General features: G+C 45.9%; 1 protein-coding gene across 10 annotated transcripts in view; it reads right to left on the bottom strand.

The window, feature by feature from the left end:
• The window catches only part of PTPRF (protein tyrosine phosphatase receptor type F), an 834,986-nt gene that overhangs the window by 67,614 nt on the left and 749,200 nt on the right, over positions 1 to 18,172 (bottom strand). For all 10 annotated transcript variants that reach the window (XM_061632671.1, XM_061632670.1, XM_061632668.1 and 7 more), the window contains one exon: positions 8,490 to 8,683. In XM_061632671.1, coding sequence (XP_061488655.1) covers positions 8,490 to 8,683 — 194 coding nt within the window. The remainder of the gene's footprint in view (positions 1 to 8,489; positions 8,684 to 18,172) is intronic.

The following is an 18,172-nucleotide window of genomic DNA, read 5'->3' as shown; positions in this document are numbered from 1 at the left end:
TTTAGATTGTATTTTATTTTACTACTTATTTCTGTAAGGAACTTTGAATGTTTTCTGAAAGGTGAGATGATGATAATGATTATAGCAAAACACTGATATATTACATATACATATATATATTATTAAAATATGACATCCAAGTCCATAAACATTGTGTAAATAAGCAGAATTATGCAAATGAGCAAAATGCGCAAAACTGCAGGAGAGCTCAATTGTTTCCTTAAGGGGCAAGGCAAGAACTATATTGTTGTGAGTTTGGGGGTTGGAATGGATGATTGCTGTCGGTCCCCTTCCAGCCTCTGGTTTGGAGTCCTGTGCCCTGCGGGAGGGGCTGGCTCTGCTGGCCAGATGAGTTTCTTTTGTTGAGCTAATGGAGTGGCTAGGTTGTTGATGGGTCTATTAGGTGCCCAGCAACTGGTGAATGGGCCAGGAAGTTCCTTTTGTCATTGAAACTCTTTAGGAGAGCCTCCTTTAGGCAGCTAGGAGAGGTTTGTGCTTTGAGTGTGTTTAGAGAGTGTCTAGAGAAAGGCTGGGAACTGGAGGCAGGCAGAGAGGCTGTCTCTCTGCACCATGGCTTTAGGATGCCTCCTGTAACACCGATGGGAAAGCTGGATATTGGACTGCTGATGCCTTGAACCCCTCCATCCTAAGCTCAGGTTGGAATGTGTGTAAATAAACAAACCATATTTCATAAAGACACCACAGTCTCCGCTGATCTTCTTCCCAAAGGAAACCAATCCTGGATGAGCGCAGAGACCCCTGAAATCTCACCGCTCAGAGATTGGAGAGGCGCGCAACAATATGAAGCAGACCAGCACAATGATGGCACGTATTCAGTCTTAACAGTTTCTTTAAATATTTACACCGACATCTTCAACATATTGTAATCTCCTCACAGATCAGAGGAACCTGTATTGAAGGAGCATCTCTCTAAAATCTGCTCCAGCTAAATTTTTGAATTTATGAAACAGTCACCTGCAGATAAAAACATTTTGCTGCTAAACCAGCCCAATTGCTCCTTAAGTATTTAGCATTGCTGAGTAAGAGAAATGGATTTTAAGAAGCCTGTGGCCTTAATAAAAAAGATTCAGCTGCTGTCACTGGAGCGGTAGAACCAATGCAGGCAGAGTTAATGCTGGCAGCTGGTATTTATGTTGGCTGCAGTGCCTTACAACATTTCATTTTAGGTATCATCATGACTCTCTGTAGCCATTGTCTCTGACCATATCGGTGGTTCTGGCGAGAGAGCTGTGATATGGATTATTTGGACCAACCTACCCTGACATTTATTTTCCCCCATTTGTGAACTGTTGTTGCAGTGAAGCTTTGCCCTAGAAGCACATACATGCCTGCTGAATGCTCAGTCATTCTTCACTTCAGTGGTCCGATTTTTTTAGACCAATGAATCTCATGTGGATCTTGCTATGGAAACCAACTTACTGTAAATGGCTACAGAATCCTTTTGCAAGAGGAAAGACTGCTATTCTTCTTGTTCTTTGATGTGGAGATAGCTGATTCTAAAGTCATATTTCAGTGCTTGTGTCATCCCAAGCTGCTGCCAGTCAATGTAGGCAACACTGAGTTAGATGAATCCTGTCTAATTAAGTAAAAAAAGCTTCCAAAGCTCATCCTACTTTAAAAGCTTGCAACTTTTAAACTTCCCTATGCATAGTAAATATGAAGATAGATAAACTGAAGACACTGACCCAAATGGATTTGGGAATATTTTGGGAATACCCTTTGAGAAGGACCATAGCTCAGTGATAGAACATCAGTTTTGCATGCAGAAGGTCCCAGGTTCAATCCCCAGCATCACCAGGTTAGGGGGCTGAGAGAAAGCCTCTTGCCAGGAACCCTGGAGAGTATTGTCAGTGCAGACAGTACTGAGCTAGATGGAGCAATGGTCTGATTCAGTATAAGGCAGCTTCCTATATCGTGTATTCTTATGACTAGATAACTCCACTTGTTTATTATTTGAATTGTGAGGTGCAAAGTACAATGGGCAGGAAGATGTAAATGGCTTCAAAACATTAAGCACTGGAAGATAAATCCACCCCTTTCTGACTCTGGGCTTTTTGCAGATGCTTCCCACGCACTCATGTTTCTCCTAAATACATGAGGGTTAGAAATTCCTTTTTGTTACTCATCGTTCTCTGAACTGATTGTTGCTTCTTGCAAGCTCACATATGTAATTTTAATGTGTAATCTGAAGGATGACTGGTGGAATATATGTGTCTGTAAGAAATGGCAGTTGTTGCTTCATTTTCCTATAAGGTCTTCTGAATAAACTGATCATGTTTATTTGTATCATCTGCAATCTTTGTCCCTATGCTTATCTGCATGTGAACATTTCTATAAGGAGGGAAGCCTGTGGTTGCAAATCAGACAGTCTGAGAAGAGAATATACCCCAAGATGTTTTTTCAGACAGTACATAATAGTGTACAAGGTGTGAAGACAGCCCAGATCCGATCCAAGGATGAACTGAAGCAAGACTGGCTTAAGGCATGAGCTCTATGAAGTACTGGGAAGTATCTCAGCCAGAAACTGGATGATTGCAATAAGAAATAAATGAAGCATGGTATCAGGAAGTAAATCAGAATGAAGCAATGTCAGAGCTGGAGACAAGCAGCAAAGTGGGAATGGTCAAATACAGCTTGGTCTGCACCTTAGCAATCAGTTACTCAGTCTGTGTAACCAGGTCAGAGTCAGCAGCTGTATAGGGTCAGGTAGAACCCTATTTGCCTCTTATGTTATGCAATCCCTACTGAATTGGTAGCTGCAATGCCACTTTGCATGTCTATGGATCTCTTTCAGCCCAAGGGCCACATTGGATCATTGAAACCCATCTGGGAGCCACATGCCAGCAGTGGGTGTGGCCAAAACCTGAGTGTGCCCACCCCACACTAAAACGCACTGCACACTCATCACAGCACAGCTGGCACTCTCTCTGTTGGCTAGTTTCTTTGTTGTCAGCAAATCAAGCTCAAAGCAAAGCACAAAATGCATCCAATAAATTAAAAGAAACTAGTCAATGTACCTTAAAAAACTAGTTTGCTTTATAAAAAGCAGAGACAGCAATTCTATGGGGGGGGGATAGAAGCGTAGCAGAAGGTTTTGAACCAAGCCTTCTGTCCCCCCTCTTCTTTACCCTAATAGATTAGCATTACTCCTCACTGCTTCCTGAAAAGATGAGAACATTGGGGCAGAACAGAGATCTAAGACCAGAGCGTTCAGGAAACAGGATGAAGCTCTCTGATCTACTCCAATGTACTGGGAAAGACTGGAACACTCCTTCAGATAAGTGGAGGAGGGGGCTATTTTCCTACCATCACGGCACTCTCTATCCAGCCTAGTGCTACAAAGGGAGGCATTTTCTTATCACCACTCTTCAGATGGTCTTGAAGAGCACAGAGGGTAATTTAACTCCCCAATGTGGAGCTGGGCTAGGCAGAGAAGTTCCCCTCCACCCAGACCAGAAGAGAAGCAAATTCTGCATCTGAATTTAACTATCTAAAGAGCAGCGAGCAATTTCCCTCTCTGTAGCTCCTCATACCTGAAAGATCTTCTCGCCCCTTATTTACCCAGCCAATCACTGCACTTTGCAGGTGAGGGTTTCCTGCAGATACCATCTTACTAGGGAGTCCATTCCGCACAATATAGGCCCTACCCTTTGGAATTCGCTCCCCTTCAATATTAGACAGACACCATCTCAGTTGTCTTTTCAAAGCCTACTGAAGACCTTTGTCTTTCAACAAAGCTTTTAAGTAGAGACCTTTATCCCAGCCTCCATTTGTACTGAAATTGTTTTTAAGATGTTTTTATTGTTTTATCACTTGTTGTTTGCTGCCCTGGGAGGAAGGGTGGGATATAAATTTAATAAATAAATACATAAATAGCTTTTCTCTGCCTAGCCCAGCACTGTGACAGGGAGTATTTTGCTCCCCATTGCAGCACTCAGCTGGCAACGAATCTCTTTGGCCAGCCTTGTGATGGTAGTGGAATTGCCCTCTCCTTTACTGCAGCATAGCAGACAGCAAGCCAGCAGCTTGTTCTTCATTAACCTGCTGTAGTGGCACAGAGAAAAAGGCACCAGGGCCCCACTGCTAGAGTTGTGGACTGAGACCCCCTAGCAGCTTACAGGGAAAGCACTGAGGGTCAAGTTACATGGGAGAGGTTTTGGATTATACAGATAAAAGAAATATACAAGGAAGAGTAGAACCCATCAGGACAGCCAATTCAATCCCCACTGTATGCCCACTGTGATGTGCCAACAAATGTCAGCTTTGTGGGAAATCCTGCATGTTAATATGTATTTGCAGAGTAAAAAACTACTTACTGTTTAGAGGTCCGGGGGCTGGCCATGTGTCTTGCTGCATGGACCCAGCTCACTAAGTGTCTATTACACTTAGGATAAGGTGCCCAGCTGGGGATGCTGCTAGTTGAGCACACATGGACTTGGAGGGAGGGCTGGCATACAAGAAAGGGTCTGGACACCAACAAATATTAACTTTGTATCAATGGGATATGGGGCCCAGAGCTTGGAAAAGTTACTTTTTTGAACTACAACTCCCATCAGCCCAATCCAGTGGCCACGCTGGCTGGGGCTGATGGGAGGTGTAGTTCAAAAAAGTAACTTTTCCAAGCTCTGATTGGGGCCTATGAAAAAAACAGCAGTGGGAGTTTTCTGGTATCATGAACTCTTAAGGTAACTGCCCAAGTCACTCCATTCAAATGTTAGAAAGAAACTAATTATCTCCCTGCTCCAAGCTTACACTTTGAAAACAGGGATAGTTTGTGAATGGGAGAGGGCAATCCTCCCAGATATTTTTCTTCTGGCTCTTGTTCTGCTGCTAAAATAGTACAGCCAGGCAAGTTCTAGGATAAAACCATGCTTGTCTGTCCATGCAGGGCACACTGATGGACTCTGTCCTGCTGCCCATTTATCAGCTGGAGGCAAAGACACAGGGCAGAAACTTATTTAAGTGTAAAGTGCTCTGGCAGGGCAATCAGTCACCAAGTCAGGAGTGGCCACTCCGTGGCTCTCCAGATGCTGCTGAACTACAGCTCCCATCAGTCTCAGCCAACACAGCTCATGGTCAGGGATGATGGGAGCTGTAGTCCAGCAGTGTCTGGAGAGCCATGGAGTGGCCACCCCTGCACTAGGTGCAAACAGTGGGAGGGGTAGGTGACACATTTAAACCTTCCTTATACTAATTTAAACTTGGGAAGGCGTGTTGTTTGGCAAGGTCTGTCCCTCTTATATTCCTGGTGGGGCAGGGGGGTGGGGAAGAGAAGTAACAGAGAGAAAAAAATCTACAGCAATATATAACAAGATGGAAAAAATTGAAAGAGAATATCCCACATGGTCAAATGTAAATGAGTTGTGTGCAAAGAAAGCATAATCAGAAGTTTAAAGTCCAATTGTGGCATGGAGAGCAGTTGACCAGCAGGAGCCAACAGGTAAGAATTGTCGGTGGAATCATTATCAGTCATCTCTAGGGGGCTCCAGCCCTCTCAGTAATCTAACTCAAAGAGTACTGTAAAGGAAGTTGTGGTGTAAGGCCCATCACAGACAGAAGCCTTATTCTAAATCAGGAGGTGGGGAACTTATGTGCCCTCCAGATATTACTGGACTTCAACTATCATCAGCCCCCAGCTACCATGGCCAAAGGTCAAGAATGATGGTAGTTGTAGTCTAAAGGGTCTATAACAAGAGTAAGGAACAGGATCTGACCAGCAGGCCATATCCTGAGCTCACCCACCTACTGTGGGCCAATTTGACAGGTGGGCAGGGCCACCATCTGTCAATCACCTGACATCACAGTGATGCCAGATGACCTAAATGAACCTTTCTCTTTTGTGGGTGTTATTTGAGCAACACCTGCAGAAGAAGATCCTTTGATAAAGAAGACCAGCTTGATTTCAAGTTGATGATTAAAAAAAAGAAAGAAAAAAAGAATTGGGAGTTCACTCCCAATTTTTCCTTTGCATCCAAACGTTAGTGCTTTTTGAATACAGAACCTTGTTCGCCCTCCCACCATTTTTAATAACAGTGTTTTTATTGTTTGTGATACAACAACCGCTGTATCAAATAATAAAAGAAAGAAGGAAAAAACTAAAGAGTGACAGGTCTTGCTTAACACTATCAAATATGTAAACGCATGGAGGGGAGGATGAGAGGGATCACTCAGAAGTAAACATGTAGCTACTTTTTTTAACTTGGAGCCTTGTTGTGTCACCATCCAGAGCAACAAAAAAAGGCATTATATTCCAAAAGCACTGGATTTTGGATGCATAGGAAGAAGCAAGAGCGCACTTAAGAGTGTGTTCCTCATTCTTCATTTTAGTCATGGCTGGAACTTTCCTGCATCTAACATCTTATATGATGTCAGGCTCAGGAAAGGTAGCCATGATTTGCCCAGAATGACCTAGCACACCGGTCTGGCAAGCCTGATTAGAACTGCGAGCTGGAGATCCCCTACTCCTGGTCTACAAGGACCAAGTGGAAGATGTAGGTGAAGTGGGAGGAGGAGGAGCAACCCACCCTGCCAGGCTCAGAATTATTACATACGTAAGTGATCCTTTCTTCTAAAGGGGCTCCCTCCCACTCACAGACACATAACTAAGGAATTTCAGAGGCAATACAATGTTCATGATAAAAGCACTTGGCACTGTAGTCACAGGTAGAGAACAAAGGAGGTATGAGTAGGAACAAGGAAAATTTCCCCACCGTAAGGTCTCAGTTCCCATCTTCAGCAAGGCACACCTGAATAACCATTGTGTTATATTGTCTTAACTACAGAGATAATACCTTTCTCTTTCATGCTCATTCAACCTCTATAATTTTTTTTCCAGACAAAGAAATATCAGAGTTGTTTCAGTCTGGACACTTCCTTCCTACTATTTGCAAGGATAAAGGTTGCTTGTTCTGTTTAACCATGCTTCATAGATTATCTGCCCAGCAACCTCGAAGAAAGGGAACACTACTAGAATCCACTTCTGGTTCCATGGTTTTCCTGACTAGGAGACTTGGATCAAGTGTACCATGCATTGCTGCAACTTGGACTTCAAGTTGCAGTGCTTGCAGCTTTTCTATCAATCCGGTTATCAATGCAAATCGCTACCCATATTCAAGATAATCTAAAATGCCAAGTGCTTCCAAGTAGCAGGGATTACTTGCAGTTCCCACTCAACCACCCCAGCTGACTTCTTGGCCAAGATCTGCAGCAAACTGATGATGAATTTTATCAGCCTAAAGGGCAACTCTCTCAAGGAAATGGAAAGAGGAATAGGGTAGGTAGCATCTCAAATAAAAAAAGCTGTCAAAGTTTACAGGGATTATGGTGATCTAAACAAGGCAGTTCTTTGTCTCACTTTACTTCTCCCCTTGTTCCTTGTTGCACAGTACCAAGGGGATGGGGATTTTTTGTGTAGGGTTTCTTTTATTGCCTGTGCTTTGCTCCTTGCTGAGAAAGATGTAATAAATTATTCAAGTGTTACTTCCAAGAGACAGATCAATTAGTCATTGTAGCTCTCCAATAATCTTATTGGGTGCCATTCAAACAGTCTACCTCACAAATGATCACCACTAGCTTGCAACCACAGAAGCCCCAGAAATGGTGCATTTTTTCAGCATGAAGCTCCTCCTCAAGAGACATTCTTCTGTCTCAGCAGATGAAAAAATTTAAACAGACACCTCAAGTGACTCCTGGCCTGTTTTCTTCTTCCCCACTTCAGTGACAGTTATGTCCTGGCACTCAGCAAATCCTGACATGCTAGGAGTACCACTCAACTCTGGAGAGATATTGTGGAATGCCTGCCTTGTCCTGCTTCCTGAAATGCTGGATATCATAAGGAGAGGCCCAGGCCTCACAGGCCCAATCCATTCCATCCTAACCCTTTCTACATTGCTCTCTTCTACAGAAGAAAGAACTTCATAATCCCTCCGACTTAAACAATACCCGTTGTAAAAGGGTAAACTTGTAAACAGAGTATTAAGTTAATTTGCAATATGCCACTAAGGAGTACCATACGTTTCTTAGAGGATGACTTAACTTTAAGGGGTTGGAAGGGACTCAAAAGTCATTTGGCCCATCCATGCTGTTTGTTTGTTTAAGCAGAAACAGCAATATTTAATCCACACCCTTACTTAAAACCTTCTGGTGAAAAGAGCCAAAGAGCTTCTTAACAAAAAGTCTTATATAGAAGGCACAGTTAGCTGTATTTTCTCTCAAAATCTACTCCAGCAATGTTCTCCTTCAGGTTATCTCACCTTCTTATTCATGCTGTGGCACTCGAGTATGTATTGACAGTCTCAGGGAACAAGATGTTGTATGACACATGGGGTATATTTGCCCACAAACCCTTAATTTACTTAATTAGACTTTTAACCATATAAAGTGAGAACGCCCATAATAATGCAAGTACAGGCTCTTCTCCATAATATAGTATCTATGTATCCATTCATCCCACCCACACCTAGATATACCTGGGACTCTGCTACCATGACATCTTTCATGATAGGCAATCCAACTGGCTCATTGTTCTCCAGCTTCACACAGATGACTTGGTAGCCTCGGATTTGGCCATGCTGCTTGTTGGAGATGGGCGATTTCCAGGAGACACGGATGGTTGTTGAATTCACTGATTCCAGCTCCACTTTCCGAGGTGGAGCACTGGGCACTGGAATGCACATGGGAAAACTTTGTCAGAGACGAACATCATATTACAACTGTCAAACAGTGCCATGTGCTTCCAGGGGTGGGTGGGGAGGACACACACATTTTGCTGTGCACATTACCCCAGTATACAAAGCAGTTTCTGAAGATTGCCAGGGGAGTGAATAGCAACACAATAATTGTGTTGTTGAACAAGGTCATCCCACTACTGAAGTAGTGGCAAAAGGAGAGGCAAAGCTCTGCCTAGATCACTAAATACCCCACCCCCATACATACACAGCAAGGAGTGGACAGATAACAGGTACACACTGGCTGCATAGTTAATGATTTACCATTAACATGCCAAGAGTGCCCACTTCATACCTCCTTGCTAGCACATAGGAGAAACAAACCACAATCCCTGGCTACCAGGGATGTTTACTAATTTGCTAAATTTCATTATGAAAGCTATACCATGAAAGTGCCAGATGCACTGTGTATGGTCTGCCACAGAGAAGGGCCTCTCCTAGGCTGCCACCCCCTGAATTTCTGAGGGCAGTGGAACTACCAAGAGAGCCCCCTCTGCCAATCTTAACCCTTAGATGGTCTGTAGAGAAGGAAGCAGTCTTATAGATATTTTGGGCCTAAGTCATTTAGAGCTTTAAACACAAATATAAGCACTTTGAATAAGGCCTGGCAACAAACTGGCAACTGTTTTAAAACAGGAGTTACATGAGTTCTAAATTAAACTGCTGCAGTTTAGATCAGTCAAAGTTTCAGAGTCTTCTTTGTGGGCAGCTCTGCACTGCAATAATCCAGCCTGGAAGTTAACAGTCAAGTCATCTCTGTCCTAAAGGGGCCATAGCTGGTGAACCAGCCACAACTGAAGAATACCAGGATCAAAAGCCACAAAGAGATCAAGGAGAATAGGCAGGGTTGCACCCCCCAAACCTTTCTCCCAATGCATGTCATCAACCAGAGGGATTAAGGTGCTTTCAGTGTCATGGCTGGACCCGGAATTGGACTGAAATCGGTCTAGATAAACTTAATCATGGTTTGTTTCACATGAATGGTTTCTTTGGAGCAAAACAAACCATGATCCCTGGTTCAGATGTAGTGCTAAACAAACCACGATCCCTGGTTCAGATGTAATGCTAACCTGGGAATTATGGTTTGTTTTCCCCCACACTAGTACGGAGGAGTGAAACAGATTTTTTAAAAAACCAACCTAGAGGAGATTGGTAGTGGGGAGCTTGTAAGATGCATATGTGGTTTCTGTGCAAGGTGAGAGCCTGTGCAGTGAACTGTATGATAGGAGAAAGCCGTCAGATGCCTTCAGAGAGTCTATAACTGGTAGAACCAATTACCTAGGGAGGTGGTGGGCTCACCAACACTGGAGGCATTCAAGAGGCAGCTGGATAGCCACCGGTCGGGTATGCTTTAAGTTGGATTCCTGCATTGAGCAGGAGATTGGACTCAATGGCCTTATAAGCCCCTTCCAACTCTATGATTCTATGAAGACTAGCCCTCCTGGGGTGTGAGATGAGGGGGAGGGGAAGTAGATGTGCCCTGTGTGAAATTGTTATTATTATTTATTAAATTTCTATACCGCCCCATAGCCGAAGCTCTCTAGGCGGTTTACAACATAAAAATCAATATACAATATATAATATACAATGCAGTTCTTCAACCCCCACCAGCAAATATGTGTGTGCTAGTTGAAAGTATGGATATAAAATTGATATGTTGGTGAAAATAACATTCAAAAATTGCATGACATTAGGGACAATGGCTTGCAAAAAATGTTTATTAGGCAAAATAAACAGTGATTATTTATTAAATTCTCTCAGAGGTGTACTGAGATAAGTGGTTCTGTAGGTTTGTTCGTGGGCTCGTTGTCTATATCATGTGTTTAGGAGAAGTCTTGGAAAAGAGGGACATGGGTGATGCCACCCCAATTTTATTATCATGGGCAGAGGAAGGTATAGCCATGGGGAGGTGATGAGCTACCATGTAAGACAAGGGCAAGGCTATTTACGCCTTATTCCTTGCTCCCACTCCTTCCAGTGACAGGTTCCTGGTTGCTTATCTGTTGTGCCCACTGGTCTGTGTGCGCTGTTGTTTAATGCCAGATTGGTACACAAGAAGACCACACTCATCCATAATTTCATCATGGATAAGGGTACCAATTTGGTGTGAATTACCAAGACCTGAGTGGGTGAGCTGAGAGGAGTTGATCTGACCCAGCTTTGACCACCTGGATACTTGGTGCAACACCAGCACAGGCTGCAGGAATAGGGGGAGGGGTTGCTGTAGTCCGTAAAATTTCCTGCCTTGGAACTGGCTGTGAGGGTCTGCACCTGGTGTTGGGCCAAAGAGACAATAAACTAGGGTTGCTGCTGGTGTACTGCCCACCCAGCTGCCCAGCAGCTCCTCTTGGCTGTGGTATTGGAGGAGCCCAGAATGATAATTCTGGGTGATTTCAATGTCCATGCTGAGGCTGCCTCTAGTGTACTGGCTCGGGACTTCATCACCTCCATGACAACCATGAGGCTGTCTCAAGTTGTCACTGGTCCGACACACAGGACATAGCATACTCTTAACTTGTTTTTTACTCCAGCAGAAGTGGTCTGGAGGGGGGGATGTCACCCTATTGTCGTGGTCAGACCACTTCCTGGTGAAGTTTAGACTTATGGCTCCAGTCCTCACCTCAGGGATGGTGGACATATTAAGATGGTCCGCCTCTGGAGATTAATGGAATCCACAGGATTCCTGAATGCTCTGGGGAAGTTTACAGTAGATAGAATAGGTGACCTTGATGATGCCCTTGTCATACTGTGGAACAAGAAGACTCATCAGGTTCTTAACACAGTTGCCCCTGAGCACCCTCTCTGGCATTTTGGAACCTGGTTTGCACCTTGGTACACCAGTGAGCTAAGGGCAATGAAACAGGCTGGATGATGGCAAGTGGCAAAAGATATGCTGTGAGGTTGATTGGGCACGAGTAAAACATCACAACTGTGACTACTGTGTGGTGCTGAGGGCAGCGAAAAGGCCCACTTCTCTGCCTCCATCACATTATCAAGTAGCCGTTCAATGGAGCTTTTCCATACTGTCAGGGGTCTGATGACATCAACTACAGGAAATGAAGTTTTAGACCCTTTGGAGAACTGCTGTTAATTTTGCAAGACACTTCAAGAGCAAAGTTATTCGCCTCCATGGAGCAATCCAAAATATACTGTAGTCCCCAATGAGGTGTCCAGTGCAATGTCTGCTGCAGCTTCTTGGGATCAGTTTCAGTTGATGCGACCTGATGATGTGTGTCCTCTTGATCCCTGCCCTTCTTGGCTTATTAAAGCTTGCCGAGGGGGTATGACTGAGAGGATCCAGGGTGTGGTCAACAGGTCTTTGCGGGAGGGAGTGGTCCCAGCTGCCCTGAAAGAGGTGGTGATCACATTGCTCCTAAAGAAAGCCCACCCTGGATTCATTGGTGTTACAACTACTGCCTGGTCACAAATACCCCCTTCTTAGGGAAGGTGATTGAGAGGGCTGTGGCGCAGCAATTGCAAGTACTCTTGGATGACAAAGATTATCTTGACCCATTCCAATCTGAGTTCAGGTCTGGTTATGGGACTGAATCGGCCTTGGTTGCCCTGATGGATGACCTTTATTGGGAGAAGGACAGGGGGAGTGTGACCCTGTTATTTTTACTTGATCTCTCAGTGGCTTTTGATATTATTGCCATAGTATTCTTCTGAGTCAACTTGATGAGATGGATATCAGATGAGATGGATATTTTACAGTGGTTCCAATCCTATCTCCAGGGTCGTTTTCAGAGAATAGCATTGGGTGATTGTCTTTTGGCTCCCTGGCAGTCGTGCTGTGGGGTGCCACAGAATACCATCTTGTCCCCAACACTGCTTAACATTTGTATGAAGCCCCTGGGAGCAGTCATCAGGAGATTTGGATCAAGGTACCAGCAGTATGCTGATGATATCCAGTTCTATTTCTCTGTAACATCTGAATCAGGAAAAGCTGTGCAAGCCCTGGACCTGGACCTGGACTTGGTTGTGGGCTTGATGAGGGCCAATAAACTGAGTCTGAATACTAGCAAGATGGAGGCGCTGTGGGTTGGTAGCTCTTGAGTTCAGATAGTTGGTCAATTGCCTGCTTTGGATGGGGTCGTACTACCTCTGAAATAGCACGTTCATAGTCTGGAGGAGCTCCTGGATCCATCTTTGTTGCTAGAAGCCCGGGTGACCTCAGTAGCTAGGAGTGCCTTTTACCAGCTTCAGCTGGTAAGTCAGCTGCAGCCATTTCTGGTCTGGGATAGCTTGACCACTGTTGTCCATGCATTGGTAACCTCCAGGATGGATTACTGTAACAGGCTCTATGTGGGGCTGTCCTTGAGGTTGGTTTGGAAGCCCCAGCTGGTGTAAAAGGCGGTGGTGCAATTGCTCACTGGGGCAGGGTTGCTGAAATAATTGCACTGGCTGTCCATTAGCTATTAGGCCAAGTTTAAGGTTCTGGTTTTGGTGTAGAAAGCCCTATGCAGCTTGGGACCAGGATACCTGAAAGATCATCTTACCTCTATACCCAGTCGATCACTGTGCTCTGCAGGTGAGGGCCTCCTGCAGAAATCATCTTATCAGGAGGTCTATTCCGCACAACATAGGAAATGGACCTTTAGTTAGTGCCACTTTGGAATTCCCTCCCCTTAAATATTAGACAGGCACCATCTCTGTTACCTTTTTGGTGCCCACTGAAGACCTTCCTTTTTCAACAAGCCTTTTAAGCAGAGACCTTATCTTAGTCTGCATCTGTGCCGGAATTGCTTTTTAAGATGTTTGTAAAGATTTTTTTAAAAGATGTTTTAAGATGTTTTGTTTTAATATTTTTTAAAGACACTTTGTTTAAATATGTTTTTAATGTTGTTTTATTTTAATATGTTTTTAAAGATGTTTTGTTTTTGTCGTGAGCCATGCAGGGAGGGGGTGGATAGACGAGGGTGAAACAGAGGATGAGGACTTGGACTGGGATCCCAGGGAGGGGGCAGACAGTGGGGTGGACTCACAGGGCACCCCAGCCCCTATCTTTGACAGCTCAGCCCTCTCAGCTCCTGATCCCCTGTGGAAGCACCACCCAGTGTGTCTGACACTTTCCACTGGACAATCTGCCACTGTCAGAGATTCAACCTTACACGTCAGATGTTTCTCAGCAGAGCGCTGCCCAACTTCCCATGCCTGAACTGACAGCTAGCAGCCCCTCTCTGTCAGAGGGGCAGGCTGAGATCAAACCACCTTTGCTCCATGCTCGGAGGTGCTTGAGGCGGAAAGTTCAACAGACTGAGCTGAGGTGGAGTCTTCATTTGTGCGCAATCCAGGCCTACTTAAGGGGACTCAGGGGGGAACCCAGTTGCTAAGTTAACGTCTTGGAGTTGCGAGGTCACACTTAGTCAGTTAGACCAGTGCAAAGTTCCTAGAAATAGTAGTTAGGTTAATGAGGCAAACTATGTATCTATTACATTAATAGAGAAAAAGTCTGAGCCTGATTTCCTCAACTTGAGGAGGACAGTTTGACTCAGCCACAACCTCCTCCAACCGATGCCCCCATGATGGAAGGAATGGAAGCGAGTGGTGGAGCCAGGGGAAAACCTGTTAACCGAAGTTCAGAGCCTTTGAACTGAGACACTGTCTCTATGAACCAAGAATCAGACCTTGCACCTACAAATGACTCAACTAGTGACCAAGGGGATCCCCACGCAGCAAGCACAGGGACCCATCCCGCCCATGCCAACACCTCATATCAAGTCTCCAGTGGGAATGCCTGCCCACTACAGTTGGAAAGTAGAGCAATTAACCACGTTCATAGCCTACTGTGAGCTTTACATATGAATGCAGCAGTCGGAATTCCCCAATGACAACGTGAAGGAGGCATTCATCATCAGTCCCTTAGGAGAGGCTGCCCAGTGGGCCACCCCGTTGTTGCTCCAAAACAGCCCCATGTTGACCCAGTATACTGCCTTTGTTGATGCCATGGCAGAGATCTTTTGAGATCCCCAGTGGAGAGAAACCATGTCCTTCCAACTGGGAAACCTGTGACAGGGGAAAAACTCAGTTGGGACTTTCACTAACGCCTTTTGTATACTTAGCCAGGAAACAGACTTTAATGATTTTGGTTTAATGTATTTGTACTGCAATGGGCTTAGTGAAGAGGTCCTAGACGAGTTGGCATGAGCCTTGCAGCTGGATACATTCCCAGAGCTGGTCCATTTGTGCCTGCAGATAGACAGCCGGCTTGAAGGTCGTTGTGAGGAGCACAAAGCTGAGACAGCTTGATCCTTGCCTCCCTTACCACTCCCCCGCACCCGCATCTCCCCTGGCATGGAAACCTTGATGCTCATCCAGATTGGGGGGGGCATGGCCACGCCTGTCAGAGGCAGAGAAAGAGAAGAGTCGGAAAGAGGAACTGTGTATATATTGTGGGAAGGTGAGGCACCTGGCTAAGATGTACCTCTCTAAGTCAGAAAAGGCCCTGATGTAGGAAAACTTCAAATTCTAGCTCTTGTAGAGGTCCACAAGCTGGGTTCAACTGTGAGTCAGTGACCTCAAATTAAGCCTCTCCTGCCAAAGTCTGCTTTACATTTGCCAGCCCACCTAGGCTTGCCCACAGGGCAAGATGTTCAAATATTTGCTATGGTAGACTCAGGTGCATCCAGAAACTTTATGGACTTGAGCTTCGCCAAAAAACACAGTGTGCCAATCATCAAGCTCAAGACACTGCTGTCTGTGGAGACCACTGATGGGTGGCCCCTGATGTCGGGGGCAGTAACTCAAGCCACAGCAGAGTTGAGAGTGGAGATACTGGGACATGTGGAAAGGATGCCGTTTTATTTAGCCGATTTGCCTCGATTGCTGGTGGTTCTGGGAATGACCTGGCTGGCCCAGCACAATCCTGCCATCTCTTGGGGAAAGGCTACGGCGACCTTCCAATCGATTACTGTGAGTGGCGTTGCCAGCCTCCAGAGATGGCCATCCCAGTGATGCTGGCTGCCATGTCCCCGCCCAAGGAGACCCATCTGCCTAACAAATACAAACAGTTTCAGAACATTTTTGATAAAAAGGAAGCTGCCCAGCTCCCCCCCCCCGTCCTTATGACTGTGCTGTAGACTTGGTCTGGGAGCTAGCATCCCCTTGGGGTGCATTTATTCCTTGTCAGAGCCTCAGCTGGCGGTGCTGAGGGAGTTCCTCGACACCAACTTGCAGAGAGGGTTCATTCGACCGTCCAACTCGCATGCCGGACCCTCACTGCTGTTTGTCAAGAAAAAAAAGCAGGAGCTGTGACCTTGTCATGACTACAGGGAGCATAACAAGATCACCATCCCCAACAGTTACCCCTTGCCTCTCATTAATGAGAGGCTGGAGCATCTGCGTATAGACAAGCGAGGCCTACGTGGTGTACCTACCAAGCTAGGCTTACGCAGAGCTTACAACCTTGCTAGAATCAAGGAGGGGGATGAGTGGAAAACTGCTTTCAAGACCCAGTATGGCCACTTTGAGTACCTGGTCATGTGTTTGGACTATAGAATGCCCCAGCTGTCTTCCAATATTTCATGAATCACATCTTGTGGGACTACCTGGACCACTCTATGATAGTTTATTTGGATGACATCCTTATATACTCTGACTCTCCAGAGCAGCATGAGTTACATGTGCAGGCGGTGCTGCACAGACTGAGAGAGCATCACATGTACATCAAGCTGGAGAAGTGTGGTTTCGACTTGACCACCCTGGACTTTCTGGGTTACTGTATTATCCCCACAGGATTCGAAATGGATCCGGGGAAGGTGCACTGCATGCTCTCCTGGCACTCCCCCCAAATCAAGAAAATCCTGTAGCGGTTTCTGGGCTTTGCCAACTATTATCGATGTTTCATCACAGCCTTCTCTAACTTGACAGCTCACTGACTGCCTAAAGGGGCAGGCCCCTTCCAATGGACTGAAGTGGCTCAACAGGCTTTCGAGGATCTAAAGCTGCTGTTTTCCTCAGCGTCAACACTCCAGCATGCAGACCCCCAACACACTTTTGCGGTGGAGACTGATGCGTCGGACATTGCCATTGGACCGGGGTTATTACAACCAGACCAAAAGGGGGGGCGTTACAACCCTGCACTCACTTCTCTCGAAAGCTGACTAGTGCGGAAACTACACAGTCTGGGAGAAAGAGTTACTCGCCATCTGTGATGCTTTTGAGACCTGGTGGCACCTCCTGGAGGGAGCTCAGCATGAAGTGAAGGTCCGCACCAACCACTGGAACTTAGAGAGCCTCCAGATGGCCTGCAAGTTGAACCAGTGGTGTGTGCGGTGGGCCCAGTTCTTCACTAGGTTCCACTTCCATATTAACTACATTTCACCACCCACCCACCTTTGCCCCAAAATACAATGATGATGTTGTGAGCCATGCAGGGAGGGGGTGGATAGATGAGGGCAAAACAGAGGATAAGGATTTAGAGTGGGATCCTGGGGAGGCAGCAGACAGTGGATCTGCTCCACTTCATACTCCTCTTGACCATCAACTATGACTGGTGGGGGTGGAGCCTTGGGTGCTTGGTGGGGGTTTGGTGGCTTCTCTGGGATGAGCAGGGATCAGTGAAATACTGGGTGGATCTTTAAGGGGGTGGGTAAGCATAGGCGGAAGGTGATCTAGTTGATTTGTGTTTCTACTTTGAAGGATCCCAGCCTCCGAACCTAGAACTTGTGGCAGGGAACCTGCATCGGCAAGTAATGAGTGGAGAGCCACACTCTGTCGCCTACTTGTATTTCGGGGCCCAGCTGGCAAGGCTTGTCTGCTACTCTTTTGTAGTTGGCTTTAGCCCTTGCTAATTGTTCTTGTAGCAGCTGCTGCATGACTTGCAACTGCTGCACAAACTCTGCTGCTGCTGGGACAGCCAGATTAGAGCTTAGGGTGGCGAAGGTGCACAGGTGATAGCCAAAACTGGCAAAGAACGGTGTCTGCCAAGTGGATGTGCGTACCAAATTGTTATAAGCGAATTCAGGTAGGGGCAGCAAGGACACCCAGTTATCTTACTGGTAGTTCACATACCAGTGGAGGTACTGCTCCAAAGCTGTGTTCACTTTCTCTGTTTGCCCATCTGTCTGGGGGTGGTGCACGGATGACATCCCCAGCTGGCCCTGTAACAGCTGCCACAAGGTGCGCCAGAACCACGCCATAAACTGGGTCCCCCGATCCAAGACCAAACTGGTGGGGAGTCCGTACAGCCGGAAAACCTGTTGAACAAACAACTGGGCCGTCTCCCTCACGGTTGGCAGTCCGGCAAAGGGAATGAAATAAACCATTTTATTGAAGGCGTCCATGACAATCAAAACTAACATTTTCCTGAGAAGCAGGCAGGTCTGTGATGAAGTTCAGTCAGCATTCACCACGGTCCTTCAGGCGTGGGAAGGAGCTCCAGCAATCCAGCTGGCTGGGATAGCTGGATTAGAGCTGAGGGTGGC

The sequence above is a fragment of the Rhineura floridana genome, chromosome 6, assembly GCF_030035675.1.
Source record: "Rhineura floridana isolate rRhiFlo1 chromosome 6, rRhiFlo1.hap2, whole genome shotgun sequence".
Lineage (NCBI taxonomy): Eukaryota > Metazoa > Chordata > Lepidosauria > Squamata > Rhineuridae > Rhineura > Rhineura floridana.
The sequence above is the reverse complement of the archived record's forward strand: the minus strand, read 5'-3'. Positions and strand labels throughout refer to the sequence as shown.